The 17819-nt window shown below is 59.8% G+C and overlaps 2 protein-coding genes across 12 annotated transcripts; both read left to right on the forward strand.

Moving 5' to 3' along the window:
- The first annotated feature begins 2585 nt into the window (after nucleotides 1-2585).
- DMPK (DM1 protein kinase) lies at nucleotides 2586-12505 on the forward strand. Of its 11 annotated transcripts, none has more exons than XM_036747160.1 (15): nucleotides 2586-3016; nucleotides 5565-5629; nucleotides 5731-5814; nucleotides 6142-6237; nucleotides 7133-7281; nucleotides 7414-7507; nucleotides 7798-8004; nucleotides 8126-8374; nucleotides 9085-9170; nucleotides 10020-10119; nucleotides 10300-10457; nucleotides 10872-10960; nucleotides 11189-11235; nucleotides 11438-11508; nucleotides 11827-12505. In XM_036747160.1, exons 1-15 carry the CDS (start codon nucleotides 2848-2850, stop codon nucleotides 12026-12028), a joined length of 1866 nt encoding a protein of 621 aa, XP_036603055.1. In that variant the 5' UTR covers nucleotides 2586-2847; the 3' UTR covers nucleotides 12029-12505. The 11 variants fall into 11 exon arrangements, with proteins under 11 accessions (XP_036603055.1, XP_036603051.1, XP_036603053.1 ...); XM_036747156.1 differs by having other exon boundaries at nucleotides 2594-3016; nucleotides 5565-5656; nucleotides 8126-8389; nucleotides 11434-11508; XM_036747158.1 differs by having other exon boundaries at nucleotides 2599-3016; nucleotides 5565-5656; nucleotides 11434-11508.
- A 746-nt stretch (nucleotides 12506-13251) lies between these two features.
- On the forward strand, nucleotides 13252-17377 carry SIX5 (SIX homeobox 5). Its single transcript, XM_036742855.1, has 3 exons — nucleotides 13252-14138; nucleotides 14557-15410; nucleotides 16156-17377. Exons 1-3 carry the CDS (start codon nucleotides 13252-13254, stop codon nucleotides 16710-16712), a joined length of 2298 nt encoding a protein of 765 aa, XP_036598750.1. The 3' UTR covers nucleotides 16713-17377.
- The last annotated feature ends 442 nt before the right edge of the window (nucleotides 17378-17819 follow it).

The raw sequence follows: 17819 nt of genomic DNA on the forward strand, positions 1-17819 counted from the left end.
CCAACAGAGCAGTCAGGCACGTAGGCATTCATGAAGCTTTATTCATCCTGCTGGAGTCTGTGGAGGCCCAACTGCAGTGGGAGGAGACTGAGGCAGGGAGAGCCCATACGGTATATGGTGGAGGGCAAGTGTGGCTGGGGGGGGTGGCTGGGAACCTCTGGGCAGGAGCCCCTAGTTTGGGCCTGGTGGGGCCAGAAGATGCTGTCTGTCCAGGAGGAGTTGGAGGTGCCTGCCCATCTTTATGAAATGTCCAAGGCAGGGTGGTGATGGGAGGCTAGAGCTGAGGAATTAGGTCTGGGACTCACTCCTTGCTTGCTAAAGCCTTCATTCAGTGAGCATTTATTAAGCTCCTGCTGCAGGCCAGGCACAGAGTTAAGTGCCGGAGATACAAAGAAAGGCAGAAGACAGCCCCTGCCCTCAAGGCACTCCCAGTCTAATGGAGCCTCAACTCTGGGCCAAGCAAAGGGAGGAGAGAAGAGGGCCTAGGCCTCAGCGCTGGGGGTACCTGTGGCTCCATGGGCATGACCCAGGTGAAGATCCCACTAAGGAGGCTGAAGGAACATCCTGATGTGGAGGAGAAAGCTGTGTCACAGACACCGAGAGAGAAGAGAGTCTCTATATAATGGATGGTCAGCAGGCAGAAAGGTCAAAGACATGAAACTGACAGGTTGGCCAATTGGGAGCTGCCCGGGAGCTTCAGTTGAATGATGTGGATCCAGACTTCGGAACTCAGGAGAAGCAGCAGTGACAAGTGTGGTGTAGACTGAAGCAAGAGAGAGGGGGGTGGTGGCCTGCAGTGATGACCTCCAGAGGACCTGGTCTTTGTTTTGACAAGCATGGACTTGGGCATCTTGAGATGGAGAGTAAGTAGGCCCCAGATGGCTGAATAGAGAAGGTAGATGGGGCCAGAGCAGCCCCCATTAGGCATATTTGTTACAAGGGTTTTGTTTTCCTCCAATTTGTGGGGAGAGAAAATAGATTTTTGTTCATTAGAAAAAGAATGTCAAAGCTCAGAAGCACCTTAGAACAGAGACTCTCAGAGCTGAAGGGGAGAGGATGGCATCTGGGCCAATTACCTTACCTTACAGATGGAGAAACTAAGAGTCAGAAAAGCCCAGTAACCTGGACAAGGCCACAGATCAGTGAGCCAGCTGCCCCTGGGCCTCTTGTAAACTGCCACAGATCTGTCATCACCTCATCTTACATCTGCCCCCCAAAATCTGTCAAGGGAAGTACAGTGGTGCAGGAGAGAGTGCCAAGTTATTCCTCAGGCCCACTGCCCTGAGGAGTGGGGAGGCAGGGACGATTGAAAAGCCTCAGTCTCTCCTGACTTCCTCTCCTCACCCAGCCACCACTCCTCCCCCCTCCCCCAGGTCAGCTTTTCACTCCTCTTCCTCTCCAGGGCTGGCTCTGGGGAGTGACACCCCTCCCTCCCCCCCAAATGTTTCTGTTTCTAATCTGAGCTGGGAGGAATGTGACTGGTCCCTACCCCTTGGCCCCCAGGGCTAGTGTCCAAAAAACTAGCGGATAGGGCCTCGGGGTCCTAGGGGCTCGGGCGCTGTAGCTCCTGTCCCCCAGACACAGGTCTTCCTGTGGAAGGAGGGTCCCCGCCATAGTCACTCTCTGAAGGGGTGAATTCCTCTCCTCTCCCTGCCCCCCTTTCCCCTCCCAAAATGGATCCATTTAAACCCGGGAGGGACCTCCCAGCTAAATTTAACAGTCCTGGATGGAATCCATCGCTGAGTCACGGGAGAAGCCGCTGCTCCATACCGCGCCCCCCCCCATTCCCTTCTCTGTCTTCAAAGAGCTGTGTCGTAGAAAGCCCAGAACCAGGAGCAACTTGAGAGCTGGGTTTGAATCCCAACTCTGCTGGTCCTTTCTCTCTCTAGACCGGTTTCCTCATCTATAACATAAGGGGCTGGACTAGATTGTCCATAAGGTGTAAAATCCTGTTGTTAGGGTCTGTCCCGGCTCCAAAAGGACCAATTCCTGGGACTATGGTGGGCACAAGCCCAGACTTGGCTCTGCCTTAAGGCTGTCACTTAGAAGTTGTGACTCCTCAGTGGCAATCTGTGGGGCTGGTCCCAGAGGCCCTGTCCAGCTCCAGCTACCACTTCTTAAGGAGACCCCATCTGCTTCCCCTAAGGAAACCTGGTGTCCCCCATTGCCAGCCCTGAATTTGAGGACTTTGGGTATCTCTGCCTCAGGCAAGAAAAGGTTAAGTGGAAAGGGCCTTCATTTGGGGACCTGAGGGTCTGGCTGATGCCCAGAACTAGATCAGACACTTAAGAGCTGGGTGACAGTGGACTTGTCACTGAATGTCTCAGTATCAACTTCCTTATCTGTGTTACCTACCTTGTGAGGAAATCGCTGTAAATCTTAAAGCCTTAGCGAAACAGGAGTTTTTATGATTGTTAAGAGTATATATTCCCAGCCCCTTGGCCCTTTGGGATGTTTATGAGTTAAAGGGGGGGTTAGAAAAGGGGTGTATTGTGTGTGTGGGGGGGAGGTAGCGGTGCTGGTGTCCTGGGCCTACAAGGGGTTAAATTGGGAGGAGGGAGGGGCAGGGAGGGCAGGGGTGGGCTGGGCTGGAAGAGAGGAGAAGAGAGGAGACAGCGCAGGATAGCCGAGCACCAGGGGACACAGGAGTTGCCTAGCTTGGAGTTCTATTCCCAAAGGGGAGAGGGCAGAAGGCCCTGAGGTGGTGGTGGTTGGGGTGGGGGGAGAGAAAAGAGGAGGAGCAATGAGGCCCGGGAGCTAGGGCCAGGCCCGCCAGGCCTGTGAGAGGTGAGGCCCCCCCCCCACCCCAGCCTGGGCGGGGGCCATGGTGGTGGCAGCAGCCCCGACATGTCGGCCGAGGTCCGGCTGCAGCGGCTCCGGCGGCTCCAGGAGCTGGTGGTTGATGGAGGATGTGTGGGTCTGGAGCCCCTGCTTGACCTGCTGCTGTGTGTCTACCAGGAGCTCAGTGCCTCAGCCCTGGCCCAGGACAAGTATGTGCTGGACTTCCTGCAGTGGGGTGAGTGCTCTCCCCCAGAGAGGGAGGCAAGGCCTGGAGCCACAGAGTTGCTCCTGAGTCTGTGGGGACCAGGTCCAAAATGGAAGCATCCCCGAAAGGGAGGGAGCAACTCCTGGGGAGGAGGAAGATGGGGCCCAAAGGAGGGAGGGGGGGGGGGGGTGCAGATTATCACTGAAGAAGGCTCCAGGGGATGAGAAGAGGGGCCTGAAAAGGGGTCTGGATTTGGGAGAGCAGAATTGAGGGAGGATCAGAAGTGTTAGGGGCCAAGTAGCTTGAGTAGATACCAGAAGAGGGGCACTGGGGAGGAAAAAGACAGCCAGAAGAGCCCCAGCCCCAGCTCCTGGATGGAGGAGTGGGTGGCAGAAGTTTCCAAGCTGAATGAGTAAGTTAGGGGATCTGGCAGATTGCTGGAAGGGGAGAGGGCAACCTCCCTTTCTGGGCCCTCTATCAGAGAGGTCCATCAGACCTGGGTCACAGGACTCGGCCCTGATGAGGGGTAGGGTAAGATAGGGAGGTGAAACCTCAGGAAGGTTCCAGCTTTCCCAGATCTCCCCCACCCCATAAGTGGCAGTATGTTCTCTCCAGCCACCTCCACTATGCCCCGATCACTAAGTGCTTAGAGATCCCAGGAGTCTGAGGGAAGGGTGGCAGCTGCCAGCCAGTGGCAGGTGGTCGGCGCCACAGCCTGACAGGTGTCTAGGGCCCCAGGGGAGGGAGGGAAGAGAGATTTGGGTGAGTCAGGGCCCTCTCTGGCCCCTAGGAGGTTTTGACTCACTAACACCAAAAGCACCCCAAATCTGAGTGACTCTAGGTTTCAGCCTCCTGTACCCCAAGTCCCACTGGGCTTGAATCAGGGCTGGGCCTGCATCTAAAGCCTATGTGTGTTTTGGGGGGGGTGGCTTATGTTGGGGAATTGGGATGGGGGAGAAGGAGCAGAATTAATTTATCCTGGGGCCTCAGAATCCCTAGCTGGACACAGTCCTAGAAGGCAGCTTCATGGATTAGTGTTCATCCTGTCTGTCCTGTCCCCTCACTTTGTTTTACAAAAGGGAGAACTGACAGCCAGAGAGGCCAGATCATAGTGAAGGGAGCAGGCACAGGGTCTGGAAAAGGGGATTATGGTACAGAGAACCCAGGGCCACCTCTGCCTTGCCACATCCTCCCTCTGTTCCATTCCAGTCTTCTCCTATCCCTTAGGGTTGGGAATGGGAAGGAAGGAGGGAGGAAAGAAAAAAAAAAGAGAGGGAGAGAGGAAGGGAGGGAGGAGGGGAGGGAAGGAAGGGAGGAAGAAAAGGAAGGAGGGAGGAAGGGAAGGGAAAGGAGGGAGGAAAGAAAAGAAAGAGGGAGAGAGGAAGGGAAAGAGGGAGGAAGAGGAGGAAGGAGAAAATAAAGAGGTGGAGAGGAAGGGAGGGAGGGAGGGAGGAAGGAAGGTGAGAAGGGAGGGAAGAAGGGGAAGAGAGGGAGGAATGAAGGTAAAGGAGGGAAGGGAGGGAGAGGAAGGAAGGGAAAGAAGGAGGGAAGGAAGGAAGGGAGGGAGGGAGGAAGACAATGGACAGACAAGGTGGGGCCCTGAGAACCCTCTCAGGTGGCTGTGTCGTCCTGGTCCCCCCACCAAGAGCTCCAAACTGCTGCCACCTGGCATCACATACTAGCGCTACTGAGCTCTCGGTTGGAGAACACTCGAGGGGTGGGAAAACACTTAATCTTTTAATCCCATTCCTTTTGCTGGGTAAACAGCTTCCTCCCCCAGATATGCGGGGTGCTGTTGGAGTCCAGAACTCTAACCTAAGCTCTCGACGGAGCCCGGCCCACGGCCTGCCTTCCCTATTCCGCGGCCCTGCTCACCTTCCTTTTCCGAGGCCCCGGGGGACTTCCCGTCTCCTATCCCCGCTTTCCATCTCTGTCTCTGCCTCTGCCTTTCTTTGGGGGTCTCTTATACCCCATCTTTCAGTGCTTGGCTCTTTCCTCGTCTCTCTCAAGTCTCTCCATCTCTCTTATTTCTCTGTCCCGGCGTGGACTAAATAAACCTAGACCCTCTTCTCTTGAGAGAAGCGGAAGCCACGACTTCTCTCTCTTCCTCCCTCCCCCCAGAGAGGGGACAAAAAGGGAAACTGAGGCAAGGAGGCACGGTTCATGCTTCTCTCCTCCCTCCCTCCCCCGCCCCCCCCCCCAGCCCCGCGAAGGGTGCTGCCTTTTGTGGACAGTGCTGGCACAGCCCGCCTTTGTGCGAGCTAGACCAGAACCAAGCCGGGGCTATGCCATAAAAGGGCCGGCAGCTCTGGCGGCCCCAGAGGCGGCTGCGGCTCTTCTCCCCCTCCCCTTCCCTCCCCTCCGCTTCGCCCCGCCCCGCCCCGCCCTTGCCGCCAGGCAGCTCGCCCCCTGCCCCCAGCTGCTCGCCCCTTCCACCTCCCCCCCCCCCACTCTCCTCCCCCTCCCCAGTCCGGACGAGCCTCCTCAGTGCTGGGCCCCGACTCCGCTCGACCTCTAAAGCTCAGGGACAGAAGAGAAAGGGTGTCATGGCCCGGCTCTCGCTCCCCTCCCCCTACAGCGGAGCCCATTGTGGTGAGACTGAAGGAGATCCAGCTGCGCAGAGACGACTTTGAGATTTTGAAGGTGATCGGACGCGGGGCGTTCAGTGAGGTGAGAGGGGTTCGCACCGGGGGCGGGGCGGGGCCGGCCGCCCTCCTCCTCACCCTCACGCCCTCCCCCGCCAGGTGGCCGTGGTGAAGATGAGGCGCACCGGGCAGGTGTTTGCCATGAAGATCATGAATAAATGGGACATATTGAAGAGAGGGGAGGTGAGGGGGCGGGGACCGGGAGGAGCCCGGAAGGTAGGGGCAGGGCCTGGGCCTGGGAGGCGGGGAGGCGCTGGGGGATAGGGGCGGAGCCAGGGAGGGGCCCGGAGAGGGGCGGGGCCGGAGACGAGCCCGGGAGGGGACAAGGGGGAGGAGCCCAACCTGGGAAGAAACAGGGGTGGAGCCGGGGATAGACGGGCCTGGGGGGAGGGGCCAGGAGGGGGCGGAGCCTTGAGGGGACCGGGGTGCAGCCGGGGAGGGGCTCATGGAGGGGATGGGGGCGGGGCTAGGGCTCAAGCCCGGACTCAGCTTCGTCTCTCATCCCAACAGGTATCGTGTTTCCGGGAGGAGCGGGATGTGCTGGTGAACGGGGACCCCCGGTGGGTCACGCAGCTGCATTTTGCTTTCCAGGACGAGAACTACCTGGTGAGGAGGGGGTGGAGCTGATCCTGCTGCCTGGCTCGGTCCTTCTGGAAGGCCTTTGGTGCCCGGACCTTAGGGAGACGCAGGGACATTGGGTCATAGATACGGGGTCTTTGGGCTGCCTCAGCTTCTTCCTCTGGACAAGGGGATTAATCACTTAGCATGCACTTATTAAGTAGCTGTCCTGTCCCAAGTCTCACCTCTGCGGACCGCAGGTCCGAGGGCGAGTCACTGCAGCTCTGTTCTAAGCAACTGCTCTGAGACTCTTAAGTTGGCCAGGTGCGGTGCTAGGCCGAGTGTCCTTATCTAGTTCCCCATGTCAATTCAAGTTCCGTCCCTATCTCTACGAAGACGAAGCCGTCCCTGCTTTCCACGGTTTGCACGCTATTGTGTGTGTGCAGACTATATATGCACACAGTAAATGCAAAGCAATTTTTGGGGAAAGGCACTAGGGAGGGGATCAGGAAATGCTTCATAGAGGAGAGAGGGGCGAAAGCACTTCGGGAATGCCGAACTACAGTCTGTCCACTGAGGCCGGAGATGAGAGGTCATGTTGGGGCGGGGGAGCAGAAAGAAGGCTAGAGTGGCTTGTCTCTAGGATGCTAGAGTTGACCCCGAAGCCACTAGGGAGCCACTGAGCTTTACTGAACTAGAATGGTGTGGTCACACCTGGACTTTAGCGACTAGACTATGGGATCTCTGAGATCTCAGTGCCTCTGACAAGGGTGCCGACTCTCAGCGGTATCTAATTTCGGGATTATCTGTCTTCACACTTGTCTGTCTCCCCCTCCCCCATCCTCCTTTCTCCCCTCCAGGGACTCTCTTGGTCTTTGGACCAAGTGGAGCAGTGGAGGGAGAGCCTCTAAGTCAGTGACTCTCAAACCTCCCTCCCCCCTAGTACCTGGTGATGGAGTACTATGTGGGCGGGGACCTGCTGACCCTTCTGAGCAAGTTTGGCGAGCGGATTCCCGAAGAGATGGCACGCTTCTACCTGGCTGAGATGGTCCTGGCCATCGACTCTGTGCACCGGCTCGGCTACGTGCACCGGTCAGGCCCCGAGGGGGGGGGGGGGTGCATCACGGAGGGGGAGGGGAGAGGACTAGACTGGAACTGGACGGTTGGGCAGGAGAGTGGGGTGGATGGGAAGTGGCTTCTCAGAGCTGTGACCCCCTCCTCCAGGGATATCAAGCCAGACAACATCCTTCTGGACCGCTGCGGCCACATTCGCTTGGCTGACTTCGGTTCCTGTCTCAAGCTTCGAGAGGATGGAACGGTGAGAGGGAGGGAAGGGAGCTGGAGACCCTGATCCTAGGTCCCAGGTAAAGCAGGGCACAGAGGCTCCTTTGCTAGAGGTGAGCCGGGACATGGATGGGTTAATAGTATAGAGGCGTGGCCAAAACAGAGAAAGGTGAGATGAAGCCTGGAGAAGGTGAGCCCAGAGGGCAGAAATGGATAAAAGTGTGGTGACGGGGGAGGGGGCAGAGCAAGGAAAGCTCAAGGGGCGGGGGCAGGGGGCCGAGGAGTCAGGAGAGGGGAGGGGCCTGATCTGCCCTCTCATCCCAGGTATGCTCGTCAGTAGCTGTGGGTACCCCGGACTACCTGTCTCCGGAGATCCTGCAGTCTGTCGGCGACGAAACAGGGGCGTGTTCTTACGGGCCCGAGTGCGACTGGTGGGCCCTGGGTGTGTTTGCCTACGAGATGTTCTTTGGCCAGACGCCTTTCTACGCCGAATCCACGGCCGAGACGTATGGCAAGATCGTCCACTACAAGGTGCCTCCGGGGAGCCCTGAGGGGAGAGTCTTTGAGTCGGGCACTGGCACCCAGTACTACCATGGTGATCTTGAGCTAGCCCTTCCCTTAAGCACGCCCCTGACTCCTGTCTCTTTCCTAGGAGCACCTGTCCCTGCCCATGGCTGATGCCGGGGTCCCTCAGGAAGCCCGAGACCTGATCCAACAGCTTCTATGCCCACGGGAGGTACGGCTAGGACGGTCTGGGGCCGGGGACTTCCGAGATCATCCATTTTTCCAGGGACTCGACTGGGAGGGCATTCGGGACAGCTCTCCTCCCTTCGTTCCTGACTTTTCCGGAGCCACGGACACCTGCAACTTCGATCTGGTGGATGACGGGCTCACGGCCATGGTGAGCGGGGGTGGGGTACGTACCCCGCCCCCGCCTATCAGCCTCCTCCAGTGGCCCAACTTGGGTCCTCAGCTTGCCAAGTCCAGGAGCCTGAGCTCCTCTGGTCATCTCAGAGCCAAAAAGCTGCTTAAGGCTTTTGGAGCCTTAGGCCCGAGTTGGGGTGGGGGCCGAGCGCCACTGTTCTCCTACAGGGCAGTAAGTAATTAAGATTTCCTATTTCCTTGCCAGCTCTGAAAGACTGAAGTTTCTGAGCAAGCATAGATCTGCATTAGTGGCGAAGTTTGGGGGGCCTGGAGGCCACATGTGGCCCTCTAGGTCCTCAAGTGTGGCCCTTTGGTGAAATGGGGGGGGGATTTCTCCTGTGAAGTTGGATTCAGTCAAAGGGCCACACACACAGAGGGCCATATGTGGCCTCAAGGCCGAAGGTTCCCCACCCCTGTTCTAGAACCTTAGGCCCGGGACACTGGCTAAAAGTTCTCTAGTCCAGCTCCCCAAAAAACATAGATTGTGAGCCAGAAAGAATCCTACAGACCATCTCGTCCAACCTGGTCATTTTCCATTGGACTTGAGCTGTAACCAAGGAAGCAGAAGCTAGGATGGGTCTGGGACCCAGTGCTGGGAAGCCTGGATTCCTCATCTTGAGTTTGTGGGCCTCCACCTAGGCACTGGGAAGAGTATTCCTAAGCCCTCCCCCTTCTCTTTCCTTCCAGGAGACACTATCTGACCTGATAGAAAGCCCCCCACTGGGTGTACACTTACCCTTTGTGGGTTATTCATTCTCCTATGCTGCTCTCAGGTGAGGGGGGGAACCTTCTCTTCTCCCACCTTCTACTTGGGGTTTTTCCTGATCTGCCCTAGCTGCTAGTGCCTTCACTCTCCCCCCACCCCATTACCTTGTCTCCTTTGTGTTTATAATATATAAGTACGTTCGTGGATAATATATGTGAATACACCCATACACAGGGTATCTCAAAAATGTGTTGTTGTTCAGTCATGTCTGACTCTCCGTGACCCCATTCTTGGCAAAGATACTGGAGGGTGTGCCATTTCCTTCTCCAGCTCATTTTAGGTGAGGAAACAGGCAAATCAGGTGAAGTGACCTGCACAAGGCAACACAGCTAGTCTGAGGCCGGATTCAAATTCATGTCCCCTTGACTCTGTGCCACCTGGCTGCCCAGCCCCAGAATTTTACTGAAGTTTAAAGTTATTAAAGTTAAAAACAAGGAAAGCTGAAAACTGCATGAAGGGTTTTGGAACACCCTGTCAGGGGAAGACCCCATCCTGGCCTTCACACTTAACCTCTCGGTATCCCAGGCTACTCTCAAAGCCTGTCAGTTGAAGAGAAGAGGCTGACCTGCATTAGTAGAGTTTTCACATCTGGGGGTTCCCTAAAGCAGGGAAATCTGGGTTCAATTGTTATGGATTTCTGTATGTGTGCACATGTCTATATCCCCAGAGCTTAGCACCTAGGTCTTCTGTAAATTCTTGCTGAGAAAGGGAGTCACATGGGAAGGTAGGCTTATTCCTCTTAGTCTCTCCTCTCCAGAAGGCTCCTCTTTCCCAAAGAGGTTGGGAGAGGGCAGGGCAGAGAGCTAGGCCTTGGAATGCAGGTGCCTTCTATCCCCCACTCCCCCTCTTCCCACAGTGAAAATGAGGCCCAGGAGGTCAGCCACCCTGCCCCTATGGAGCTGGAGCCTGAGTCCATAATCCCCACCCCACCCGAGTTGGCCACAGCCGAGGAGCCTGTGAGTGATTGGGGTATGATTCCCGGGTCAGTCCAGGAAGGCTTCTAGAGGAGGGGGCTGTGGACCTAGTATGGGGTGTAAAAGAGAAGGGCAATCATGGGAAGGCCCTCTTGGCCTCCAGTTATTGGTTGTATGGGCCTGGGTAAGTCCTTTCCAGCTCTAAATTTTAAGGTCTCTCAGACTCAGGCTGAGGAGGCCACACGGAGCCTAGAGAAGGAGGAGGAAGATGGGGTCACCTTGCAAGAGCTGCAAACTGCCCTGGAGGAGGAAATGCTGAACCAGCAGAGTCTTCGAAGAGAGCTGGATGCCATCCGCTTGGCCAACCAGAACTTTGCCAGGTCAGTGAACCCGTGGCTGGAATCATGTTTTACCTGAAGGAGGGAGGTAAGTTATTCATTCATGATATGGAACCATATCACAACCATGGCAGGGAATTTTAGGTTGTGATAGGGACTTAAATAGGACTTGTCACTTTGGGCAGGTCCCTTTCTGGCGCTGGGCCTCAGTTTCCCCTTTTTGTAAATTGAGGGGATTGGACTGGATGATTTCTGGGGTCTGTCCCAGTCCTCCATCCTAGGTCAGGGCACTGAGGAGCGATAATGCCAGGATCCTAGGCACACACAGTTACCAGGGTCCTATTTCAAGAGCCAAAGCAGTACAGGTGGTCCAGGTGCTCCCTTTCCCCCAGATTTGGCCCCACAGAAAAGGAGGCTGGGACCCCGGGTGTGACCATTCCCTGGCTCTGCCCCTAGCCAGCTTCAGGCCGCGGAGAACCGGAATGGGGAGCTAGAGGCTCAGATCCAGCAGCTTCGAGAGCGGATGGAGGAATTGCAAGCTTCAGGCAAGTCCAGCCCTGCCCCCCCTCAGGGGTTCCCACCCCGTGCCGGGCAGGGGTGAGGAGACAACCCGAGGCGCCCTGGGGATACAATGGGGATCGCAGGGGGCTGGAGGCTGCCAGCACAAGCAGCAGATTGCCCAGGCCACGAGGCTGCTGTCCTCTCTCTGTCCCGATCTCTCTCTCTCTGCCTGCCCACTGCTCGTCCCCACTTCCTTTCTCTTCTCCTTCCAGCCAACTCGGGGCTCCCCCTTCCCCAGGCCACGGAGCTGCCTCCCCATGTAAGACTCCCCTGCCTGCTGTTGCCATGGGCCTGCTTCCGGGACCCCCTCCAGATCCCCTAGGTTCTCCCTCCATCTCACCTGCCCTTCCTGATGGGCTCTCGGAATCCCCAATACATCGTGAGATCCCTTTAGAGGTGGCCCTGGGGAGGAACCTGGAGGGGCTCCGATCTGGTCACCTGTCCCTTCTCTCTCCAGCCAGATGGCCCCCCGGCCGTGGCTCTGTGCCAGTGCCCCCTGGTGGTGTCCTGCCACCTGCTGCCCTGTGCCCGGGTACGTCCCTCCGGCTGCTCACCGCCCCCAGCCACGCTCGCCCTGGCTGCCTGGCCCCTCTGCTTTGCTCCTTTTCTGCCAGCTCAGATCACTGGGGAGGGGCGGATGGAAGGGGAGACCAATCAGGACATACAGCCGCCGAGGGGACCAATGAGGAGCAAACCCTGGGATACATGAAGGGATGGGGATAGGGATGGGGAAGGTTGAGGCTTCGGTCCGGGAGTAGGGGGATGGTGGCGCGACCAATGGCCTTCTCCCAGACGGCCTGGAAGGACCAATCAGACCGCGTCGCTGACCCTCGGCCCGGTCTTCCCGCAGGTCCGTAAGCCAGGCGTATCGGAGGCGCGCCAGCTGCTCCTCGTCGCCGTTGCTCTGGCTCCTGCCACAGCGCTGGGCCGCCCTGGGCTGGGGGCCTGTGCTGACCCCGACCCCGGCCCTGGCCCTGGCCCCGGCCCCGGCTGGGGCTTCCCCTGGCAGGCTCGCCCCAGCCCCAGAACCGCCCCCGGCCCCTGAGCCCTAGATTTGTCCCCGATGAACCCAGGCGTCCCGGGAGGGGAAGCCGTGGTCCGAGCGCGCAGCCCGTCCTTGCCTCCCCTGGACATAGCGCACGGCCCCATCCCCGTGACCCGGACCCGTCCCCGGGGGCTCCGGCGGCGTCAGGAGAGGGAATCAAGGGGGGAAAGGGGGACCGAGCCGCCCGCTGGCCCCTCCCAGACCAAACACTGGCCCTCACTTAAGGGACTCCCCCCTCCCACGCCACCACGCACCACGCGCGCCCGGGGCCTCCTCCGCCTCCCTCACCGCTTGCTGCCCGGCTTGATATTTATTGAAACCCACTCCCCAGCCGCCCCAGCCCTCTGCTCCAGCCAGACGCCGGGGTTCCCCGAGTGGAGGTGGCTGAGCTGTCCCGTGCCCAAGCCCCTTCTCTATTTATGCACTGAGAGCCCGACCCCCTGGTATTTATTGTCGCCCAATAAAAAGCCTCTTGGTCTCCTTGGCGCAGGACTGGTCCTTGCACCCATCCGCCACCCCAGCCGGGGTCCGAGTGGGCAGTGCGGGTCCTAGGGCGCGCGTGGCCTCGGACTCAGCCGGGAGTGGGGAGGGGAGCCCGCTCCTTAGGTCTGGAGCGCACGGGAACCTCAGGGGTCCGGCCTGTTGCTATGCCGCCCCCCGGGGGTCAGGGAGTTGGCTCAGTAGCGGCGGGCTTCGGAGACTGGACCGGGACCCCGGAGAGCAAAGGGTTAAGAGCGGGAGCCGCCCCGCGCAGGCGCCGCAGAGCTCCCAAAGTTAAAGAAAACTTTCTTCCCCCAACTTTTTCCTGGGTCGGAACAAGCGAAGGGAACGGAGGGGGCGGGGTCAGTGATTAGCAGGCAAGGGAGGGAGAGGGCGGGGCTGGGGCCCCGGGGAGAAACTGACCAGCCCCAGAGCCCCGCCCCGCCTGCTTGGAGGGGGCGTAGGAGCCGCGTCGCAGGCAAAGCGCGAGGACCCGGGGAAGCCCGACCGGGAGGGCGCCGGGGGCGTGCCGGTGGGTCTCCGGGAGACACCCCCTGGGAGGAGGGGATGCCGAGGGCAGGGGGCGGTGCCGCGGGCGGAAGGAGGTGGCCCGGGAGGGGGAGGGGGAGGGGCAAGGGAGGCGGGGTCCAGCGCGGGGCCGGGCCGGGGGACGGGGCTAGAAGGGGAGGGGGCCGGGGGAAGCCCGAGGGAGGGAAGGAAAGGGGGAGGAACTTCCCAAAGTTGCAAAACATGGCTACCTTCCCTGCGGAGCCGAGCGCGGGCCCGGCGAGCGGGGAGGCGGTGGTGGCGGCGGCGGCGGCGGCGGGGGCCGCGGACGAGGAGGAGGAGGAGGAGGAGGACGAGGGCGAGGGCGAGGCGGACGAGCAGACGGCGCGGCGCCTGCTGCAGACCCTGCAGGCGGCCGAGGGCGAGGCGGCGGCGGCCGGGGAGGGCGCGGGGGCCCCGCCGCTCTCGCTGCAGCCGCCGCCCCCCGCCGCACCCGCCCCGGCCCCGGGCCCCGGCGGCGCCCCCAGCCCCGCGCCCGGCGGCGGGCTGCGCTTCTCGGCCGAGCAGGTGTCGTGCGTGTGTGAGGCCCTGCTGCAGGCGGGCCACGCGGGCCGCCTGGGCCGCTTCCTGGGCGCGCTGCCGCCCGCCGAGCGCCTACGTGGCGGCAGCGACGCGCTCCTGCGCGCCCGGGCGCTCGTGGCCTTCCAGCGCGGGGACTTCGCCGAGTTGTACCGGCTGCTGGAGAGCCGGCCCTTCCCCGCGGCGCACCATGCCTTCCTGCAGGACCTCTACCTGCGCGCCCGCTACCGCGAGGCCGAGCGAGCCCGGGGCCGTGCGCTGGGCGCCGTGGACAAATACCGGCTGCGCAAGAAGTTCCCGCTGCCCAAGACCATCTGGGACGGCGAGGAGACCGTGTACTGCTTCAAAGAGCGCTCGCGGGCCGCGCTCAAGGCCTGCTACCGTGGCAACCGCTACCCCGCGCCCGACGAGAAGCGCCGCCTCGCCGCGCTCACTGGCCTCTCGCTCACGCAGGTCAGCAACTGGTTCAAGAACCGACGGCAGCGCGACCGCACGGGCGGCCCGGGCCCCGGCGGGTCTGCGGCAGCGGCCGCGGGGGCGCCCGGCAGGAGGTGAGACCCCCGGGGGGCTGCCTCCACTGCAGCTCTGAGGGCCCCTGCTGCCGTCTTCTGCCAGACCAGAGCGGGTGGGTGGCAGGACGGGGCAGGGCTGGCCCGAGGCGACGTGCTCCGGCCTCCCGGTCTGTTGTGAAACGTGACCCCTCCTTGCACCCCTCCCACCCAGAGTCCATGCGGAACTGCAGTCACCCCGGTTGCCGCGTGCAGGGGTTTCCCTGCTACACCACTGAGTTACACCCGACCCCCAGGCTAGCCTCGAGAACATGGTAGAGCATCTCAGGTTGAAAGAGAGCGTTTTTGCCACTTTCAGCTGCCTCCCATGAGCCTTGAGGGACCGCTTCTCCAGACCTTCCTGGCCTCCTGCTCGATCTCCCAAGAACTCAGCCTTCTGCCTTCTCTTTTCCCTCCGCAGTGAGTCAGACGGGAACCCCAGTACAGAAGACGAGTCCAGTCACGGAGCGGAGGAAGTGGAAGCTGGAGCGGGAGCAGCCCCGGGGAGCACAGAGGTACCAGCTCCTGGTTCTGTGTTCCTGGCTGGGGCAGCAGCTCCGTCGGGACCCCCCAGCGCCCCATCTATCCTGCTCAATGGGGGCTTCTTGACCACGGCCAGCTCCCCAGCTGTGCTGCTGAATGGAGGCTCTGTCATCATTAACGGACTGGCTCTGGGGGAGGCCCCAGGCCTGGCCCCACTCTTGCTCACTGGGGCCGCTGGAGGAGGGGGCCCACCACCCTCTAGCCCACAGACCCAGGCTCCACTGCCCTCCCTGCTCCAAGTTCCCCAGCCTGGAGACCTGAAGGCTGAAGATGCCCAGCCTGAAGATGGGGGCTCCAAAGTGAGCCAGGCATCTGGGGAAGAAGCCCTGCCACTGCAGGGGCTGTCTCTCTCCCAGGTGGTCCCTGGCCCCCAGCCGGCAGCACCCTTCCCTTCTCCTACGGTAGTAACACCTGCTGGGCCGGGGCCCCAGGTGGTACCGCTGTCACCCCCAGGTCCGGTAGCTCCGGTGCCAGCCCCCCAGGTGGTCCCCCTATCTCCCTCAGGCCCTGTTTACCCTGGGGCCTCGCCTTTGGTCTCCCTTCCCCAAGTGGTGCCCACATCCCAGGTGGTGACACTGCCCCAAGGCGTGGGGTCCCTACAGCTGCTGGCTGGGCCTGCTAGCCCTGTCAAGGTGGCGGCAGCAGCAGGAGCCACCCTGGGCCAGGCCAACGTGCACCTCATCAACCCAGGCATGGGGGTCACAGCTTTGCAGTTACCTACAGCCACTCCAGGTAAACCTTCTTACCCCTTCCCCAGGCCCCGCAGGGTGGGAGCACCCGTAGCCCCTGTACCTGAATCCCCCCTTTGCCTGTGTGAATTGGGAAAAGTCCACTTTGCCATTTACAGACTAAATGGTCGCTAGGGTGTAGTCCCAGACCTATCATCTGAAGAGGGTGAGGGGAAGGGAAGGGAACCTGGGAGGGCGTAGGGATGAAGAGACGTCATCCTCTTACCTCCCTTCACCGCTCACCTCTCCTGTCCCGCTTCAGCCCTGGATCCTGCCCTACCCTCTCCCTGCCGTGACCAAGGCCAAGTTCCTTCCCCCTCTGGGCTTTCCATCTCTCTTTTGCTATCATGAATTGGGCTCAGTGATCTTGAAAAAGCTCCTTCTAGCTCTAGGTGTGAACAGGACAGTCTTCCTGCTTTCTCTCTTTCTCTCACCTCTCTTCTCCTGATTCTTGGCCTGGGAGTTGGCTGGGAGCGGGAGCTCTGGTTTGGGACTGTCAGGGCACTCTGACGGAACGTGGCCTGGAGGACGGCCTGGGCCTCAGTTTCTCCTGTCAGATTTAATCCTTTATACCTGTATGTGGTTTATATCACCATAGCCCCATGAAGGCAGAAATGATCCCCCCTAGGGGAAGAGGAGGCAGGCTCAGAGTGGAAGAGGCTGACTGTGGGTTGGGCAGGGGTAAAGTATGGTGATAGGCTTCAGGCTCAGGTCACCACCATCTCATCCCATCCCCCCTTCCCTGACAGGTAACTTCCTCTTGGCAAACCCGGTTTCCAGCAGCCCTATTGTAACAGGGATGACACTTCAGCAGGGCAAGATCATCTTGACTGCCACCTTCCCAGCCAGCATGCTCGTCTCCCAGACCCTGCCACCCACTGCTGCCAGCTTGGTGCTGCCCGTCAAACAGGAAGTCCCGGCTGCTGTGACTGAGGGACCAGCTCTGGCCACGGTGGCCCCTGGCCCAGCCCTTCCCTCCTTCTCAGCCCAGCCCCAGGTGCCTGTGGCTCCAGTGGCAGCTGGCCCAGCCTTCTCCCCAGACTCCTCTGGACTCCTAACCAGTGTCCCCATCTCCACTGTCTCTTCTTGGCCTGGGGGCCTGGAGTTGGGGGTGGGAACTGAGGGGCTCTTTGAGATGGAGAAAGGGCTAGGAACATCTGCCCCCCATACCCTCCTGAGGCTGCCTGATGGGGACGGCCTCCTGTTGGGGGCCACAGGGGCTGAGGAGGGGGATGAATTGGAGCCCGAGGACAAGGTCTTGACCCAGCTGCAGTCGGTGCCTGTGGAGGAGCCGCTGGAGCTGTGACTGGATTCAGACCTCTGGGCTCTTCTCCCCCAATCCCCAAATGAGGTGCTTTGAAGACTGTAGCGTCCTTCCTTCCTCAAGGGGCCAAAGGGGAATGAGTCAGTTTGTGCCTCCCACAAATGCTACTGTCTTCTAAATCGTAACACTAATTCACCCCACCCCCTCGGGGGTCAGAGGCTCCCTCAGGCCCCTCTCCTTCTGGGGGGTCCTCGGAGTTCCCCTGGGAGTGGAGGCTTCAGCTTGTTACATACAGCCCCACCCCCATCCGCCCACCTGGAACAGTTCTTGGGGGAATTGAGGGGTGGCTGCACACCCATCCCTCTTGAATCCGGTACTGGCTGTGAATTGTCTATGAAAAAAACACTAAGGCCCTTGGGTCCACCCTCCCAAGTACCCTGTCCTGCCCTTCCAATGGCTGTTAATTTGAGAGGTCCCAGAAAGGGGCCCAGGGCCCCACCAACACCCCATGCACACATCTCCTAAGTAGCCAACAGTGTCTGGGTGGTGGCGGTGAGGGCCCCACAATCCCTCCTTACCCCAGACCAAAGATCCTTCCTCCCGGGAGGGGGTGACCTTTCTGACCTTGGTTTGTACCTTCCCAAATCTTTATATTTTTCTAGGACATGTTACTGCCTCAATTTCAATAAACCAGACCCAGAAATGCAGGGGGGGGCCTCTGATCCTGGGGAAGTGGGGGCAAGTCAGCACCCTTTCCTGATGCCCTTTCTCAACCCTGGTAGAACTTTTGCTTCCTCCTCTGAGGGAAGTCACGGGGAGGGAAGGAATGTGGGGGTTTGTGGTCTGACCACCAATCTAGGCTGCTGGGGAAGGGGAAGATTTGGAGAGGCCAGAAACAATTCACTGCCCCCCCCCACCCCATAACTCCTGAGGGTGTCCTAGGATCAGGGGCAGGGCCTGTTTCTATGCCAGGACAGTATTACAACCTAGCATTCTCCAGGGAAAGTCCAAGAACAAGTGTGATTTTATTTTTAGAACAATAAATAATCTATAAATATAACAGTGGGGGGTGGGGCAGAGCGAGAGGACAATTGAGTTTCAAACATCTGAGGCTGACCTAAGGCTAAGGAAAGTGGGAGTGGCCCAGGG

This window comes from Trichosurus vulpecula, chromosome 2, assembly GCF_011100635.1.
Source record: "Trichosurus vulpecula isolate mTriVul1 chromosome 2, mTriVul1.pri, whole genome shotgun sequence".
Taxonomy (NCBI): domain Eukaryota; kingdom Metazoa; phylum Chordata; class Mammalia; order Diprotodontia; family Phalangeridae; genus Trichosurus; species Trichosurus vulpecula.